This window comes from Coffea arabica, chromosome 4c (assembly GCF_036785885.1).
Source record: "Coffea arabica cultivar ET-39 chromosome 4c, Coffea Arabica ET-39 HiFi, whole genome shotgun sequence".
NCBI lineage: Eukaryota > Viridiplantae > Streptophyta > Magnoliopsida > Gentianales > Rubiaceae > Coffea > Coffea arabica.
The window spans coordinates 6,461,395-6,481,013 of NC_092316.1; the positions used below are offsets into that span (position 1 = coordinate 6,461,395).

Below are 19,619 nucleotides of genomic sequence, written 5' to 3' on the forward strand. Positions count from 1 at the left end.
AATGCTTTTATCTCATCATCTCAAATCTCATCATTAAGAACAAACAAACACAAAGGTAGCAACGCATATGATTTGTATTCAGAGCTCATGCATTGTCTTATTTATGCAACAACCTCAAGCTTAAAACATCATTACAAGTCAATTTAAGACGTTTCATCATTTACATAGCTACGAAAGCAATCCCAAAAGCAAGAATTCGGCCGTCTGCGAATCTCTGAGCTCCAACTAACTTATTACAGTGTGTGTATTTTTCTAAGCTAAAACAAGGATAGTATATCAATTGCGTAGAGGTAATTTCAGAAAGCTAAAGCGACTGCCTTTTATTAGCACAAGCTTAATCTTTCAAAGATCAGCATATAAGTATATTATTCCGTAGCAAATCTTAGCATTTGCTACTGAGTCTAGACAACCAAACTAGACTTGTTTTAAAAGGGCATCCGTGCTTCAACCACAATGATGGGGATCTGATACAAATTGATCTTAGTAGAAGTTAAATTTCAGACATATTTGATATCGTACTGACCCACAAAAGGAAAATTCCGACCTCCAACATATAATTTGTTATTATATTCTATAACAATTGTAATGCGGCTATTGTACTCTTTGCTGAGATCAACCATGGCTAGAATTTCTCCTGAAGGGCTAAATTTCACACCTTGGGGTGCAACGGTGGAGTCATTTTTCGGAACATTCACTGCAACCCAGTAGTTTCCTTCTTGGTTCCTCTTAATCTTGTTCGGGCCTCCTGGAAATGTCAAGAAAACTTCAGAAGTTCCAGCTTTTTCTCCTTTGAGCCAATACCTTAGAATTCTCTTTGCAATGAACTCCGAAACGAGGAGGAATGAGGCATCACTGTCGGTGGCCAACCCTACAGCTCCGGCTAGCTGTGAGAGTAGCACGGTTACGTTTTTGGTTCTTGGATCGTACTTCAACAATCTTGCTGTTGAGTCTCCAGTTTGGATAGATTTATCCGCATCTCTTCGTAATGAAAATGTAATCGAAATCAATTAGCCTGAGTCCATGCAAAAACAGCCACGCTCATAAAATGTACTAGAAGTTTTATGCAAGAGTGATGAACTTACTTTGGACCATAAACAGCACTGGCATCTGTAAAATAAACAGGTCCATCACTAGTCTTAGTTACGGCAATGAGAAAGCGGTAAGGCACTCCATCCTTAGTCGGGACAAGAGTAGTAGCCAGCCCTCCAAATGCTCCTACACGAGTAAGGCCGACGAATGGATCACAACAATAGAGTTGACCGGCGAAATAATCGAAATCCAGTCCCAGAGGCAGCCCGCAGGTCGGAGACTTGTCGAGGCTAGTCGTCCCATCACAAAATGCCGAGTCCTAAACACACAGTGTAGGTTGAAAATATGGTGCCGGTAGTTTACAAAACCTATGTGAAGTATGAACCTTTATTCTGTTTTGTCTGGTCATAGTTGCTAGCTCACAATTAATTAATTATAAGTAGTCTTATAATAGTGGTATTCGCCACAGTCTAGGGGTTTATTCAGTTGAGTATTTTAACTGATTATAAATTCTGATTTTGGATTATCAATTTTTTCTTTCTTTCTCCTAACTGGCCTCTGACACACGCCAGGTGTTCGACAATATTCTCCAACGGGAAAAACACCTTTTATTCCTTGCTTCCTAATAGAAAACGCAATGCCTTTGCAACTTAAAAAGAGAAAGATCACTCCAAGCTCATCCAATGGTCCCCACGAAATAGCACAAGTCTACCGAATCCTTCTCAATGTTTTGAGCCTCTGCGCGGTCCCCACCAACCAGCCACAAGCCTCCAAGTTCTACTTAGTTTTCTTTTTTTCTTGGCTTCCTACGTTGCTTTCTTAAGAGCCAGAGGACCAAAGCTATTCCGTGGGCCTCCACCGAATTGAGAGGATGAACTACCACAGATAGGCCCTGCCGAATTGACTCTTGTCTCGTATTGCTAGTAGGACCATTTGACAATTTTCTGCTTCATTCCTGAAATTGATTCCAAATACCAAATATGAGTAAATATCAGCAATTAACACAATATTTGTCAGGGATAGAAGAGAAAATTAATAATAAAAATACTAACAAATTATACCCTATCAATTCCCCCCACACCTGAATCATGCTTGCCCTCAAGCATGGGGACACTTCACTCAACAATGGCTAGCTTTCACACCGTCATTGCCAGTTGTGCTTATACCAAAATAAAGATTTAGTGGCTAAGTGTCAAGACATCCCTCCCGGTTAGCTCCTAAGTTCATAGACCTGTCCAGTTCATGGCTAACTCGCCTAGGAAATCCAAATATTAACTAGCAACAGTCAGTAATTAAGTCAACTGGCAACCAAAATCTCAACAGTGCGAACCAAGGATCGGCAGGCCAACATGATCATAAACTCAAATTTTCCACATCTGATTTTCTTTCTTTTTTTTCGTTTTCTTCTTTTTCCTTCTTTTTTCTGATTGATTTTTTTTTTCAATTACGCGAATAATGCTTAGTCCCAAGCTATTCAAGTCTTTTGACGTGAACTCTGACATTTTTAGATGAAAGAGCCCAGTTACTCGACTTTTCACAGCGCCAGGACTACTTACTCATAGATATCGCCACTTTTTGACGCGAGAGCCGACACTTGTGGTGAAGGCTCCCGGTTACTAGGTGGCGACACTAGCGGAGTAGAGCCATATGTTATTCACCAATAAGCACCAAAATACCAAGTAATTACAGATCATAGCCTGCGTCATGTCCTAAATATGGAGAACTAAGGTAAACAGGAGACCAATCTACCCAACAATGCCAGCAAAATATTCACATCGCCTAAACAAGTTAGCCGTAAATTGGACCAAGTCCTAAACTCAAAATATTCACCAAGACAGCATGCTCTTACTTGCCACCGAAACTCAACTCATAGTATAAATCACAACTAACAAGAAACAAAAACGAGCTGCCAAAAATAGTTACCAAGATAGAAGCAAGGGAAAAACAGGAACAACACCTAAACAGAAAACAAGAGGAAAAATAATAAAGAAACGAGAACTGGAAATATCTAGCACCCACACTGAGACCCCCCCACACCTAAATGACACATTGCCCTCAATGTGAAAATATAATAGCAGAAAACGGGGAGGGGCAACGGTACTTCCCTGAAGTCGTCAAGACAAGGGAGGGTTAGGCGGAAACTGAGGAGGGAACCCGGCCTGCTGCATAAAAGCCGCTAGATTCTGCGCCATATTATGAATGTTAATGTCCATGTGTTGCTGCCGCGTCTCAACCCTTCTCGACTGTGTTGCGGAGATGGTGCCATTCCTCGGCCGTAGGGGCGGAAGGGGGGGCGGAAGAAGAAGGATCGAGGTCACCGCCCGCCGTGGAGGCACTGGCAAAGGATGAATGAGGAGGAGGTCTAATCGGTTTCAGGGGAATAATCTCCCACCAGTTTTCACCCTCCCGAACCAAACCCATTCGCTCCAAGCACGGGATGTCCAAGGCCTCCATTTGACAAGCAACATGTAAACCATTGTTAGAGAGATCAAGCAACTGCAACTTAACAGCCAAATGGGTGATATATGACCCAAGAATCAAAGGGCGCTTCTTTTTTGTCAAAACAGACTTAAATTGAGAAGTGAGCCAGCACCCCAAATTAACCTTAATATTATTATGCATGCACCATATGAAAAAGAACTCTGGCTTGGACAATATACCCGAGCTATCTCGCATACCCGAGAAACTATACGCTAGGAAGCGCTGGATGTAGCGAGAAGCCGGGTCCTTGATGTACGAGCTCTTGGACTGGCGAGGATCATAAGAGGCAGGGTCGACGGACAATGCCTCCCACAAACTTCGATAACGAGAGAAGAACGGCTCTATGTAGTCGCACGCACTCTCGGCATACTCCCGAGAGGCGGCATAGGCCGGATCAATAAAGCCAAAAGTTAAATTAAAATCAGTAATCGACTGGTGGAACTCATGACCCATCAATCGAAAGCGAATGACATGGGGATAGACGCAGAATAACCGGTAGTAATGGTGAACTCAAAAGTGGCATAGAACTCCCTCACCAACTCAACAAAGGCCGGGAGATCAACAATACGGGAATATGGGCGCCACCCAATGCCATTGATCAAATGGTGGAGGGGTTCGCTAATATTTAGGAGGCCCACGGTGGCGGCGTCCAGATATCGGCAGGGAGTGATCTGCCGCTCACAACAAACAGCATATCGCTGCTTGTCGGCGGCCCTAGTGAAGTGCAGATTTCCCCCAAAATGTGCAGGGTCAGAAATATGGACGCTCCTCTGTCTCCCAAGGCAAGCTCTCCTCCCAGAGGAGGAAGGTTCGTGCGAGGGGTCAAAGGCTGGAATAGTGGGTGTGGGTGCTGGAGGCTGTGATTGCCTAGGTTTCCTAGACTTAGAAGAAGATCGAGGCTTCACCATGGTGATCAACAGGCAAACCAAAACATTAGAAAGCACAAAATTGACAGGTCCAGTATACCTAATCGAGTAGCAATTATAAGCGTCACGGGCGCCCCCAATAACCAAATATAAGCGAGTTACTAAAAACAGCAATTAACCCAAGGAGCTAGCAATTCCAGCAACAGCAGAAATTACGCAATGAATTAATCTGCTCGACACGCCCTCAAAGAAACCCAACCCCAAAATGTGCAGGAGAAACTCCAAATAAAACAGCAGATGACAAAGCAAGAAAATTATCCCAATTGCGAATCAATTCCAACAATTAGCTTCTAGAAATTGCGAAAGAGGAAAGGCAAACAATACCTCCACCTGTCAATTTTGACAGGTGGTGCAGGCGTGGCTGGACAGAAAAACTCGCGTGGGAGGAGGAGCTGTTGGCGTGCGCGAGTGGAGCTTGGGGCCGCGCAATGGGGCGCTCTGTCGGTTGGAGTTGCGCGCGGGAGGTGGAGAGCAGCTGTGGTGCAGAGGTTGGTGGCGGGCGAAGGACAGAACTGGTGGCGCAAGGTGAAGCTTGGCCGCGAGCTGGCGGAGCGCTGTGGTGCTCGATGGTGGCGGCGGGTGTTGTGGGCGAAGCTGGAGCGCGGCGGGCTGGCGATAGCGGCAGGCGGCGCGCGAGTGAAAGGAAAAGAAGGAAAAGGGAAAAGCAGGGCAGCGGGGAAGAAGGAAAGAAAGAAAGAAGGAAAGAAGGAAAGAAAAAAAAGAAAAGAGAAAGAAAATCAGATGTGGAAAATTTGAGTTTATGATCATGTTGGCCTGCCGATCCTTGGTTCGCACTGTTGAGATTTTGGTTGTCAGTTGACTTAATTACTGACTGTTGCTAGTTAATATTTGGATTTCCTAGGCGAGTTAGCCATGAACTGGACAGGTCTATGAACTTAGGAGCTAATCGGGAGGGATGTCTTGACACTTAGCCACTAAATCTTTATTTTGGTATAAGCACAACTAGCAATGACGGTGTGAAAGCTAGCCATTGTTGAGTGAAGTGTCCCCATGCTTGAGGGCAAGCATGATTCAGGTGTGGGAGGAATTGATAGGGTATAATTTGTTAGTATTTTTATTATTAATTTTCCCTTCTATCCCTGACAAATATTGTGTTAATTGCTGATATTTACTCATATTTGGTATTTGGAATCAATTTCAGGAGTGAAGCAGAAAATTGCCAAATGGTCCTACTAGCAATAGGAGACAAGAGTCAATTCGGCAGGGCCTATCCGTGGTAGTTCATCCTCTCAATTCGGTGGAGGCCCACGGAATAGCTTTGGTCCTCTGGCTCTTAAGAAAGCAACGTAGGAAGCCAAGAAAAAAAGAAAACTAAGTAGAACTTGGAGGCTTGAGGCAGGTTGGTGGGGACGCGCAGAGGCTCAAAACATTGAGGAGGATTCGGCAGACTTGTGCTATTTCGTGGGGACCACTGGATGAGCTTGGAGTGACCTTTCTCTTGGTTCTTTAAAAGGCAACAAACGTACAGACGCAAGGGACCACCTTTTAGTTTAGTTTTTAGCCTAGTCTTTAGTTTTTCTTTCTTTCTCCTGACTGGCCTCTGACACACGCCAGGTGTTCGACAATATTCTCCAACGAGAAAAACAACTTTTATTCCTTGCTTCCTAATAGAAAACGCAATGCCTTTGCAACTTATTAATTCGTGTGGTGATTTAATTATGTGGCGTGGCTAAGTCTTCCATCTAGTCAAGGGTCAACTCGACGGCGCAGTCCCGAAAATCTGTGAGATCTAATTAGTTTTCACGTGTTCCGTTATTTATTAATATTTGCACGTTGTCTGCTTGAATTTTCATGGGATTATTTTATTAATTGGATGTCAAGGGCCCGTTGTTCAATGTGATTTATTAATCTCGTGCCAATTTAGTCAATTAAATTCGTAATTGTTTGATTGATTAATATTAGTGGCAACTGGTGTGTTCACACATTAGGGGAACGTGCAATCTAATTTAAATAATTCTCGTAGCGTGTTATTGATTAGGGCTAGGTTTTTCTGGTTATTAATACAATTGGAAAATTAATTCCTACGGTCGTACCTAGGAGTACTTTTCTGGTTAGGGGTGATTAATGGTCGTACCTTGGTCATCTATAAATTAAGGAAAAATTGGTTATTAGAGTTCATCGATGGCTATAACTAGACTATTAATAAATTGAGTGAACCTCTCTTGCATCAATGATCGGATAAATGGACTGTGCCTGAGTAGTTGCATCCGTGGCTAGAATTTATTTACTCTTAATTTAATTCCTGCTCAATTTGTGCTAGTTAAGTATTCATTTTTATTTGAATTGTCTAATTATTGTTAGTTTCATTCCGGTGAAATCCCCCATACTAATTGGAATTTAAGAGAGATAAATATCCCCAATCCCAGAGGAGACGACCCTACTTGCCACTGTCTACTGTTCAGTAATTTTTACCAACTAATTAATTCTGATATATCGGATTCAGCAAACTCTTTGGGAACAGGGTGAATCAAGTAACCCATTACACACCTAGAGTTCCTGCTCTAGTACCTAGGATTAATTATTGATAGCTTTTTAGTGGTACTTAGGTTATTATTATTATTATTATTATTGCACAGGTTTGACGCCCTGTCATTTATATTCTAATTATACATTTTTAATGATCAGAAAATTAAAATTTATAATCACCCAAAAAGTAGTTTTTGTTGATTCTGATTATTCTCCAATAATCAGATTTTTGTAAAATCTAAAGTAATCGAAAACGAATAATAAAGAATAAAAGCCATTTCACTGGGGCTCCAAGAATAATGACACGAACATATGACCATCATAGATTGGTACAATTGAGATATGACAATTATGAAATACACTTTGTGCTCCTAAGAATAAATTAGAAATTACCTATTTGGTGAAGTGTAGGCAAAGTCTACGAAAGACTTAGTAAGCCTTATATACTTCAGAATTCGACCGTCGGAGACGCCAGTGTAAGGACCTTCCCCTAGCAAATTGAAAGCCAAGGACTCCGGTGAGGTCGCAGTGGAGGGCAGAGGAAGCTTTTCAAATGATGTGAGAGTGATGCTTTGGGTGGGTGATGTGATGGCAATATCATTAGCAGTCGAGAATATCGAATCAGGGAAAGTAGAAAGTAGCAAAAAAATAAACAAAGCCATAGTGTACCCGTTTGTACATTTAGTTTGCAGAAATTTGTGGACAAGGCGTTCAGGGAAGACAACTATGTGAAGGAAGAATTTATAGGCAATGAGTGATTCCTTTAGATATTCTACTCAAATGAATCAGTTTGGTTAGGCCAGTTTGCCCGGAGTCACTTTTAATATATTCTTCACTGCCAAGATCAAGAATTCGTATTCTATCCTAACTTTGACAGATGACTAGATTTGTTGTTAGAATTGTCAATAGGGTCAGGTAAGTCCGAACTCGACTTGTTCGGTTCGAGAAAAAGCTTGATGAGCCCGATCATTTAGTTAGCAGGTCTGAAGTTGAACCTAAAAATTAGGTTCGAATTAAATATGAGCCGATTTCAAGTTTCATTGGGCTCAAATTCGATATAGGTCCGACCCTTTAATTACCTCTTATATATAATGATATATATAATATTTACGTTTTGATATTATATATAATTATATATCCAAATATATTATACTAAATACTAAAATATACAAATTACAAGACACAAAAATACATCTAAAAACTTCTCTACTAGCTTTCATGCGAGCCAATATTGGTAATGCATAACTAAGGGCCTGTTTGGAAGCTAGTTTTTTGGACAAGTTTTTACTTACAAGTTTTTTACTTACAAGTTTTTTAACAACTTTTGCTACAGAAACCCTAAAAAACCTTCTCAAAGTTTTTTACCTACACACTTCAAAATACACAAAACACAAAAAAAAAAAAAAAAATTCAACACACAAAAAAAATTTCCTTCCCTTTTTTTCTTCTTCCACCCCCATCCCAATCCACCACCACCGCCAGTGTCGACCACCACAACCGTTTCGTCCCTGGCTTGTTGATGGCTATGGAGATGCGCCTAGTCTTCTTTTTTTCCCCCCTTTTTTCCCTCTCCCCCTCTTCCTCCCCTGCCATCCTCCCCTCGTCTTTTTTTTTTCTCTCTGCGTCTCCCCCATTTCTCCCCCACCTCTCTGTGAAAAAAGAAAGAAAGAAAAGAAAGATGGTGAGAAGTGGGAAGGGGAACAGGGGAGGCGGGAGGTGGCGGGGCAGAGGGGGAAGGGGCAGAGGTGGTGGCGGGGGGAGGGGGGTGGCGAGGCAGAGAGGGAAGGGGGGAAGGGGATGGCAGGGCTAAGGGAGAAGGCGGGGGTAACGGGGGCAGGGCAGAGGGGGAAGAGGGGAGGGGGTGGCTGGGCTGAGGGAGAAGGCAGGGGTAACGAGGGTTGGCGAGGCAGAGGGGGAAGGAGGGGCAGAGGAGGAAGGGGGGAGGGGGTAGCGGGGCTGAGGGGGAAGGGAGGAGAGGGGTGGTGGGGCAGAGGGGGTGGCGGGGGGAAAGGAGGAGAAGGGGAAAGGGAGGAGAGGGGTGGCGGGAGGTGGCGGAGGTAACGGGGAAGAAGAAGAAGAAGAAGAAAAAGGAAAGAAAGAAAAAGAGAAAGAGAAAGAGAAAGAGAAAGAGAAAAGGAAAGGAAAAAAATTTCACCATACAAAAACTTCTACAAAATTTTTTTACTTACAAAAACTTCTATAAAATTTTTTCGAAAACTTCTACAGTGTACTATAGTAAAATTTTAGACAAACTCCTAAAAAACTCAGATTCCAAACAGGCCCTAAAGTTCTAACTTTTCTTATTCGTTGAGTAAATTTCTGTGCTATATAATATTGGTTGATTTCTTTTTGGTCTAGAATTTCAAACAAAAACACAAATCATTAAGTATGTTTGGATTCAAGTCACAAGGATATAAAAAAATTCCAACTTCTGAAGATGTAGTGGTTTATAACTGCATGTTTTATTACCATTTTTCATGTACTTTAAACGAATTAAACATACATAGTGTTGAAAATTTCTTGATTTATGTACTTTTTAAGAACTGTTACTTATTTATATTTAGTTTTAATATTGTGGTCCTGTGAATGTTAAATTAGTTTTACAACTTCATAGTTATAGTAATTATATTAAGAAAATTAAGAAATAATAAGTGAGTTTGGGCTAAACCCGAATAAAAGTCAAAATCTAAATATTATGTGAGTTGAGTATGATTTTCATATTTTTTAATCCAAAACTCATGACCCAAAACCCAAAAATGTTACAAATTAAATAAGTTGAACATGAACTTATGAAAACCCGACTTATATGACCCGATTGACAGGCCTATTTGTCGTTGTATATGTGGGTTGTTATTCCCATCCTTTGCTCTTGTGATTTTCGGTTGTAATCATGTATTTTTATGAAAAAAATTTTACAAAAAAAAAAAAAATTCTATCTCCCTCTTCCTCTCCCTCGAAGTCAGAGGATTATAATTCATAACGGATGATGGTCCCTATTTCCCTAATGTCTTTTTGTTGACCCGTTGCATATGCTGATTGCCCATTTCTCTATTGATTAAATTCCTCGAGTTTCAAGGTGGCCATTGATGGCTACGCCATTGTTTTTATTCTACACCTCGATTGATAATGGACATGAGAGCAGCAGATTTGTCGTGGGCTATCGGTATGGGGTGCACTAATGGCGAGCAGCTGTAATAGCAAGGGAATAAGTTTCCTACAAAATTCAAATTAATTTCATTCTTGATGTCATGAAACATATTCCTGGTTTGGTCCAATTGGAGCTCCTAATTTAAAGTTTTGCTAAATTTGGAAAGATACGGATGGAGCCCTAAGCTAATAAATTGTTAATTAGGCTAAAAATTACTAAAATGCTAGTAGTATATATTAATTACTAAATTAATAAACTACTAAGGCTCAAAAATTACTAAATTATTAATTAGCTCTCAATTACATCTTGCGGGGATGCTTCAATCAATAGAAGCTTTGTCAAGAAGTGTTGGATTCTCTTTGAATCTCTTTAGTGTCTAAGAATATTGTTGTATCAGTTAAATCCAATTAATTTTGTTTCCTAGCCTAAATGTATCCGAATAGAGTCTAATTATGATTTAAGATACATTCCACCCTCGCGTAAAATTTTGTACAGTACATTTCAGAAATTTAGAATTTCCAAGTTAAGAAGGCTCTTTTCCATAACTAGATCTAAATTCCAAGTTAGTACCTATTTGGCTTTGTGAAGGCAAAGTCTTTCAATCCCAACTGTTGGACCTTCGTATTTTAAAACTCTGCCATCACTCACGCCAGCATAAGGTCCTTGGTAGTAAAATCGATCCAAAGCAACTGACTCTGGGTCGATAGGTCCTCTAGAAGGGAGATTGATTTGAGTAAATTTTGTGTACGGATGGATCATAGGCATATATGCGAGTAAGGAAAAATAGAACAATAGAAATGGAAATCATTGCGAATGTTCTAGTTCTACTCTTGGAAAAAAATTGCTTGCTAGTTGCTATACTTTAAGAATGGCATGGCCAACGTAATCCTTATTTTGCTATTTATAGGCAGGAGAGCATAATGGTTAATTATTAGCCACCCTTCCTCTTCCACAACCCTACTTCCCTTTCCTACTGTGCTAATAGCACGGCTACTACAAATATACGGCTATGGCTCTAGCCTCTTGACATCTACAGCCTCCAATTAAGTTGATATTACAACACCCCACGCATTAATCGTTGAAATATTTCACAGAAGAGTGAAATAACTGTGGGCCTGGGAAGGATACCGCAGCAAGACACGATGTTAGAAAAATTAGATCAAGCTTCACTAGGATTTTAGTACTTTCAGGATAAGATTAGCCAATGATCAGATTAGATGTAATAGTTTTAGGAAGTAAATTATACGTACGTAATAGGTTTAGAAAATAAAGCTGGGTTGTATTTTGACACTAGAATTAACATTTTAGTGCTTTCCGTATACCATTGGTTAATTGCCATCAAATTAGATGTGATTATTAGGTCTGACCTTAGGAAATTGACGAAAGGGCGCAACGGATCTTCTGTACCACACCCTGTCTCACATCCTGTCCTATTCCTTAGAATCTCGCCAAGTGTCCCTTAATAAACCAAATCCTCAAACAATCCAACTCGAACCATATTAAGTTAATTAATCGATTAACCGGGCGAAGAAACTTAATCCCTTTAACCATTATAACCAAAATCAAGAAAAATAAAAACTCTTTAATCAAAATCACAGTTTATCAACGAAAAAAACCCTAAAATATTAAAAAACCTCTGTCCTCTCTTCATCATCTTCACCGTACTCTTACGGTTGTTTCAGCCTCTGCTTCACTGACGACTCTTCTTCTTCCTCCTTCGGATTCCTCAAAATCCATTTCCCTTTTCCCCCCTCCAACCCATCGATGGAATTCCAACGGCTTTTTCAAAATTGTCACCTGCGCTCCGCCGAAGCATGGCATTCACTCCACTGAAGCAATTGAAACTAGTATCGGGTATCAAGATGCTATCTTTATCTTTTGCCTTTCTAGAAAATCCAGATTGCTTTTTAGTGCCTATTGAACGAGTTTATTGCGGTTTCATTTTTTGTTCTCTCGGTTGCGGTTTTTTTTTTTTTTTTTGTGTTGCTTTTTTTTCTTTCTAGCTACGCAGGCCAATTTGATGTAATTTGCTTAGCTTAGGCACTTGATCTAGTTTTCAACTTCAAATTGGTATAGATACACACATTTGAATTAGTTTTGCTATATCCTCAACTGCATGTGTGTAGTAGTAAGAAATTGGTTATATTCTCTAGTGTCTCTGTTTTAGTGTTTTGGAACTTAGGTGTAGATGATGAAACTAGAGGGTAACAAGTTTGCCTTTATCTTTTGCTGATTAAGGGAATTTTTCTTCTAATTTGCAGCTTCCACTCCAAATGTTTCATCTGTTAAATTTTCTGAAAATTCGGTATGTACTGGACGAAGCTCACCAGCTGTTCGATCAAATGCCTAAGAGGAAGATGAATCAAACTATAAGGTAAAAGTCTGACTTGGTTGAGCCCATATTTATTAGGAGGGTGTTTTGCGTTTTATACGTTTGATTTTGTTTATTAGGACTACCTGTAGGCTTGTAATTAGTAGTTAGAAAATATGTTAAAGTTTGCATGGTGGTTACTTTTTTGTGCTGGCACATGCGATCCTTGTCTCCCTTCTACTCTTTCGTGTCGCAATTTTATTTGATGCATTTGATAATTAGTCCATGAGTTGAAATTTTTATCAAATGCTGATTCATAATCTTAGATTAGTCGTAGTATTATTGATCAACAATGAATGGATGGTCTTTGATTCATAATCTTGATTAGTCGTAGTAGTATTATTGGTCAACCTGCTGGTTTCATTTGGGAAATCTATCTCTGTCTTTGGCAGATGAGATCATCTAAAACCTGATAAGGCCTAAAGGTAAGTGCTTCTCAAAAAAAAGCTCTTTTTTTTATTCTGTAACTATGAATTAAAGCCAAGAAACATGTGTGATCACTGTTTTCTCAAATGGTTTTCTGGTTTTGGTCTATATGGATAGAGGTGCCATCTTGACATGCATTAGTGTGACTAGTTACAGGGTTTATGTATTCATTCACTTCATTGTTACTGTTTACAAAGTTCAATGTTTATGAAAATTATGTAACTTAGATAATTGTAATCTCTTATTTGCAGAATGTTATGCATAATGAAGCTTCAATCATGTAAAGCTTGTAACTTTTTCCCTAATACTGCAGGGGTATCTGATATGATGATAGGTTTTTGCAGTCAACTGGAACTGATTCGTGTTACTGCATCTGAGACTATGGAAGCCTATATCATTCTGTGCAACCTTGATGATGGACAAGAAGAGCAGGAGAGGAAAAGGTTCTTGCGTGGAGGAGGAGGAGGAGGAGGAGTGGGGTAAGGCAGAGCCATCAACTCTCAAGAATTCGCCGGAGAACAAACTAAGGGAGGCTCTCGAGGAGGCTTCTGAAGATGGGTCACTTCGTAAAAACACATGAAATTCACTCTGAGTCTTTGAATCAAGATGGCTGCTTGGGAAGGTCAATATCTCTTGCAAGGCTTAATGCCCAGAAGGAATTCTTGAGGGCAACTACTCTTTTGTCTGAAAGGACATTTTGCATTGAAGAATCCATTCCTGGCTTTAATGAAGCCTTCTTGTTGGTTCTTGACTTTGTACCCAAAGTTCCAATGTTGAGAAACAATTGACCATTTGAGAATTGACTTTGTACGGGTTGTTTTCTTGTTTTCAAACGCTACAGTATTGGGATTCATCTATATTTAGCTTAAAGGAAATTACTGCAAATTTGAGCAATCATGTACTTCATTGGTGTGCAGAGGAAGGTACTGTGGAGCATGATATTAAAACCAAAATTATGGATTACTTGAACATTCTTGAGAATGAGTTTGTACTTGTTTTTACTATTAGTAGAGGATCTGCATTTAAATTGTTGCTGAATCTTATCCTTCCCATTCGAACAAGAGGCTGTTGAATATGTTTGACCATGGGAGCCAGACTGTGAGTTGGATGGCTCAATGTGCTAAAGAGAAGGGTGCAAAGGTGTACAGGGCCTGGTTTATGGACATATTTTGGGAATTTCAGCATTGTTATATGGATTATATATACAATTTGGTGTCAACAGTCAAATACGAGATTGGTCCCGAGTTGTTTAGAATCAGAGAACAAGTTTTCGGAGTACCTTTAACATGAATGACACAAAAAATGAGTTTAAAAAAAAGGATGGAGAGAAAGAGCAGAGGTCTCTCGTTCGGGTCCAATATTATACCATGCATCAGTTTCAGATAATTCTGGTCAATTACCCACTAAATAAAACTCAAACAAAGAAAATTATTCCTAGCAGAGAAGGCCACTCAAAATGCCATGCTTGAAACTCGTCCAATAGGCACTAAAAAGCAATCTGGATTTTCTAGAAAGGCAAAAGATAAAGATAGCATCTTGATACCCGATACTAGTTTCAATTGCTTCAGTGGAGTGAATGCCATGCTTCGGCGGAGCGCAGGTGACAATTTTGAAAAAGCCGTTGGAATTCCATCGATGGGTTGGAGGGGGGAAAAGGGAAATGGATTTTGAGGAATCCGAAGGAGGAAGAAGAAGAGTCGTCAGTGAAGCAGAGGCTGAAACAACCGTAAGAGTACGGTGAAGATGATGAAGAGAGGACAGAGATTTTTTAATATTTTAGGGTTTTTTTCGTTGATAAACTGTGATTTTGATTAAAGAGTTTTTATTTTTCTTGGTTTTGGTTATAATGGTTAAAGGGATTAAGTTTCTTCGCCCGGTTAATCGATTAATTAACTTAATATGGTTCGAGTTGGGTTGTTTGAGGGTTTGATTTATTAAGGGACACTTGGCGAGATTCTAAGGAATGGGACAGGATGTGAGACAGGGTGTGGTACAGAAGATCCGTTGCGACGAACGGGTTCAATCGATTCACTATAATAGTTCTCAATAATTTCAATACTTCTATTTTAGACAAACTTTATTCGTAAAATACTACTAATACATGAGAAAAATTTCAACAATTACTTGATTTATGTGGAAACTTTTTTTATTTAAGACAAAACAAATGAATCAGTAACAAATTATAATGGAGATATTACGTATTTAAATATATTAATAATCGAATCTGAGTCCAATACGGGGTCAAAACACGTAAATTTTTATCCAACATGTCTAGGATGTAAATAGGTCGAATCCCAATAAATGGCTCTGCAGGGGATTCCAAATCTGAAAAAATAAAAATAAAAATCTGCAGGATTAAAGCCATGTAGTCTAGGTGTGGACTCCGTCCATTGACTGTGTCCGTCCCTCCAAATCAGGTCACAGGACCACAATTCATGACGGATAATGGATCTCAATACATTGTGTTGACCTGTCTGATATGCTGATTGCCCATTTCTCCATTGATTAAATTCCGAGGCTGTAGATCCCTATGCCATTGCTATTCTCCATTGATGATCTTCTCAATTTTCTCAGCTATGAGCTATGTGAAGTTTGTTGTGTGGTGTTTGGTATGGGGTGGACTGATTGCGAGCCGCTGTAAATTGCGAGGAAATGCATGGTAAAAGTTATTCGAAAGCAAAGAGCAGTTGTGACTATTGAAGTATTGATTACCCAATAAAAGTAAAAAAAAAAAAAAAAAAGGCAGTTGCCTATTGACCAAGTATCGTTCCTTCGCACAGACCAAGAGACCAAGGACGCAGTAGGAAACAATAGCAGGATTCAATAAGCCAATCGTCAAGTAAGTATGCCTCATTCAGAAGTCAATGCGGAGAAGTTTCCAACATTTCCTTGCGGCAAACCTGGTGCTTTAGCAATTAGCACACCAGATTTGCCTCAAATTCTTGAACTTTCCAGCAAGATTCAATGTTTCAAGAACATTACCAATTGCGTCATTTTTAGCTCCTCTGGGAATAAATAGCAAGCTGTGAGGGCTTTTCTGTATTGGTACTAGATAATTGATAGCAAGACTTCTGTGGATATATTGGTACTAGACAATTGATAGCAAGATTTCTGTGGCTTTTTTGTTGGGTTTTTTTTTTTTTTTTTTAAAATGACGTTGAGGGTTGGGAAGTTATATATATGAAGGGAATGGAATAGCAATCTGATTTCTTTATAAGACGGGAAATCAAGACCATTAACAAACTTTAAAAAATTTGTATGCGGGTAACGCAAAAAGTATTGAATATAATGACAACTCAATTAAGTTGATATTAAAAAGGCCAATTTTGGTAGGAAACAGATCATTCAACTTTTTTTGCTTTTTTCTAATTAATGAAACTTGAGGTTAAGTTAGGCTTAACAAAATAGAGCTCAACTTTCAAGAGTTTGACGAGTTCGAGTTCAAATTCAAATTTTTTAACTCAACTCAAGATCGAGTAATGGACTACTTGAACTCGACTCTACTCGATTATACTCTTAATATATAACTAGCCAATTTTGCAAAATCATGATAATTGTTCAAATCTTATTGCTGTCTATCGTTATCATTTATCCAAAGGTGGCAGTGTACAAATTGTCAATGTATAGAATATTAATTTTTAAACTTTTATGCACTGGCAATATAGAGAATTTTTTACACTAACAAGTGTAGATGCATCATGTGTGTCACCTATGTAAAAAGTGAATTTTAAATTTAAAATTAAATTACGTAACATACATTTACACTCGCTCAATGCATAAAAAGATTACCTTTGGAATAAATTATATAAGCTTGAACAAATAGCTATTAGCCTTTTTAAGTGCCAAAAATCCAAAATTTAAAATAAAAACTGAAAAGACTGGGATTCACTGTGGTTAACGTGAAATTAAATAGACGACTTTGGGGTGTTAGTTTAGGACTGTTCTTTTATTTATTGAACAAATAGCTATTAGCCTTTTAAATATTCTTTTTTGGGAATGTAATAAGTGCGGTAGGCTGGAGATAAAAGATGAAGGTCGCAGTTTAAGAAAAAGTGTGTCGCGCGCGTCGCTTATCTTGTTTCTTGTAACTCTTAATATATGTTTTCCCTATAAGTTAATAAAGTAAATGAAAGAAGAGCAAATGATCATTTATTAAACTATTTAAAATTCCTCATTTAGTCAGTAACCTCTTCTTTCGTCAAAATGGCTGCTCAATTAATAAAAATATGTTAATGGACAAAAATATATAGGTTTTAATTAATTTGGTGATAAAATATGTACATTTTCTTTACTTAAGTTAAAAACAATGTTAAAGGCATTATTATTGCACCTAATATTCAGCACTGACTTTAATGAAGTGTATTTAAATGCAACCTATTTAAAATTCTTTATTCAATTCTTAAGTATATCAAAAATAAATATCTATTATTACTCTTTTTAAAAAGTACCTACTATTATTATCTCCTTTAAAGATGCATATGACTGGGTCTTGGCAGTTCAGAATATTAGCACAATATATCTTAGCTTTTGTTATTTCTATATTTATGGTAGTAACAATCAATATAAACCTACCTACCCTCCATTATCTCTGTATTATGCTGACAACAAGTATGAAAACTTCCAAACTATAACTCTCTACTTACCTGTGGTTGATCTTGCTTACTTTTGGGCATTAGCGTATTGTGATTTTAGTTTCAACCCCTTCAATAAATCCAACCAAAACTAATTATTTACCTACTCGTGCACCGTGCATCTCTTATATTATTCTGCCTTCTCAAAATTTTTAAGCAAATTTCAGCTTTAAATTAGGAGAAAAGGCACAAATGCTGAAAAAAAAAATTTCCTTTCAAGCACCAACCATAAAATTAACTGTCGTAGACCATATTGAATAACAAAATTTATCGAGTTTGATAATGAAATAGAAACTCGAGAGATGGTAATGTAAATATGTAATGCTCTCTGGCTTACAAAGCAAGACATGTCAAAATCTTGTAGATAACAGATCCGCAATATATGAAGATTATTTTGGAACAAAATCATGTGTATGTCATAACCTTTTTTTTTTTTTTTTTCATGTATGTCATACTATTTGTTAATGGTAGAAGTTTTATGAAAGTAAAGAGCAATTGACTATTGCCCAAATAGCGTTCTTCGTACAGAGTCTACAGACCAAGAAAAAAATAATAACTTGTAAAAAGACGGCGAATTTAGTGGGAAAGACCAGTATATGTACAAAAAATAATAACTTCAAAAAAAAATTTATTAGTAAACCTCGTACAAGTACAATAGAGGTCTCGAGTTCAAAACTTTTTACTTATACTAAGAAAAGAAAACTGAACAATCGATCAACCCAATGTGAAAAGTTGATACCGGTTACTATTGAGATGCAACTCCCTTATTATTAAACAAAGAAACATATCAATGTCTACTAGAATTTCCTGTATACTCCCACGTAGCCAACATATAGAGAACCTAAATATAGTGCCCCCTTGTGCTCATGAACTTCTGTAATCATTGACGAGTCAAAACCAGGGTTGAAGGTTATTGTTTCCAATATCTTGCCATATCCATTGATCCTTAGTCCTTGAAGTTTAATTCTTGGGGTTGGAACTTGCCTTTTTACCGTCATTGCTAACCAAAAATCTCCCACATTGTTCCTAACGATCTTAGATGGCGATCCTGACACATTTAACAAAACATGTGCTGTATTTGCTTTCGGACCCCTTAACCAATACTTCCAAACTCTTGATTTCAGAAATTCTGTGACAAGAAGATATGAGCGATCCTTACTAATTGCCACCCCAGCTGGCCCTGCTAGTCTTCTCAGCAATACAGTAACTTTTTTGGTTCTTGGATTGTATTTTAATAGCCTTCCTGTTGAGTCTCCACTAGCAATTATTTGCGGGATTTCACTGCAAACAACAAAATGTTATATGTCGACATTCAGGAATTAACGCTTTAAATAATACATCCAAGAGTATTGATTGAAGAAAAATAAACTGTAATGACAGTTATCTAGCCAACTTGATAGTGTAGCGGGCAGTTGCATCTGTGAAGTACACGATGCCAGTATTCTGATCAACATCTAGTCCATCAGGCAAGCCAAATGGCACTTTCTCTGCACCGGAGGCAAGTACTTTTCCAGCACCTCCTTTAGGTCCAATCACAACAAGGCCTACACCATCATCTGCTACGTAAAGCTCACCAGTCTTGTAGTAAAACCCCAACCCTGATGGCCTTCCACAGGATTTTGCCAAGGCGGTTGAATTAGTGCCATCACAAAATCGCGCAGACCTAAACCAAATTGGAAGGCATCCAAGATTACTAGTCGCGATAATATATGCACGAAATAAAGCATTAAATAGCTTCAAGATCTTTTTTTTTTTTTTTTCCTCTTCTCAATCTGTTTTTGCTACCTATTTGGGATATGGTAATTCATGATATAATTATTTATGACTAAAAGTGCAAGTAGAAGGACTTGTTACCTATCTGCTTTTGAGTATCCATACTCCACAAAACCAACTTTGGGTCCTTTATATTTGAAAATTCTCCCATCAGCAACGCCGGTATAAGGCCCTTGACCTGCTGAATCGAATGCAAAGCTGTCGGGGCCAGGATCAGGTAGATGAAGCTTTTGGAGATGTCCAGCACAAAATACTGTGGGGAGGAAACAGAGAACAAACACATAAAAACTGAGAATAAACCCAACAACCCTTTTATTAGGAAACAATATTGCCATTGTTGCCATGTC

General features: G+C 38.6%; 2 protein-coding genes and 1 long non-coding RNA gene across 3 annotated transcripts; 1 reads left to right on the plus strand and 2 right to left on the minus strand.

Annotated features, from left to right (window-relative positions):
• Positions 1-497: 497 nt before the first annotated feature.
• LOC140004652 (protein STRICTOSIDINE SYNTHASE-LIKE 11-like) lies at positions 498-2,177 on the minus strand. The gene is made up of 3 exons (XM_072044775.1): positions 2,172-2,177; positions 1,083-1,348; positions 498-978 (listed from the first exon to the last, which is right to left on the minus strand). Exons 1-3 carry the CDS (start codon positions 2,175-2,177, stop codon positions 498-500), a joined length of 753 nt encoding a protein of 250 aa, XP_071900876.1.
• A 9,269-nt stretch (positions 2,178-11,446) lies between these two features.
• Positions 11,447-13,906, plus strand: LOC113738761 (uncharacterized). Its single transcript, XR_003460206.2, has 3 exons — positions 11,447-11,925; positions 12,333-12,445; positions 13,182-13,906. It is a non-coding gene; the product is annotated as an uncharacterized lncRNA (long non-coding RNA).
• A 4,316-nt stretch (positions 13,907-18,222) lies between these two features.
• On the minus strand, positions 18,223-19,619 carry LOC113740147 (protein STRICTOSIDINE SYNTHASE-LIKE 12-like). Its single transcript, XM_027267654.2, has 3 exons — positions 19,354-19,619; positions 18,893-19,162; positions 18,223-18,780 (listed from the first exon to the last, which is right to left on the minus strand). The coding sequence occupies exons 1-3, from the start codon at positions 19,614-19,616 to the stop codon at positions 18,297-18,299; spliced, it is 1,017 nt and encodes a 338-aa protein (XP_027123455.1). The 5' UTR covers positions 19,617-19,619; the 3' UTR covers positions 18,223-18,296.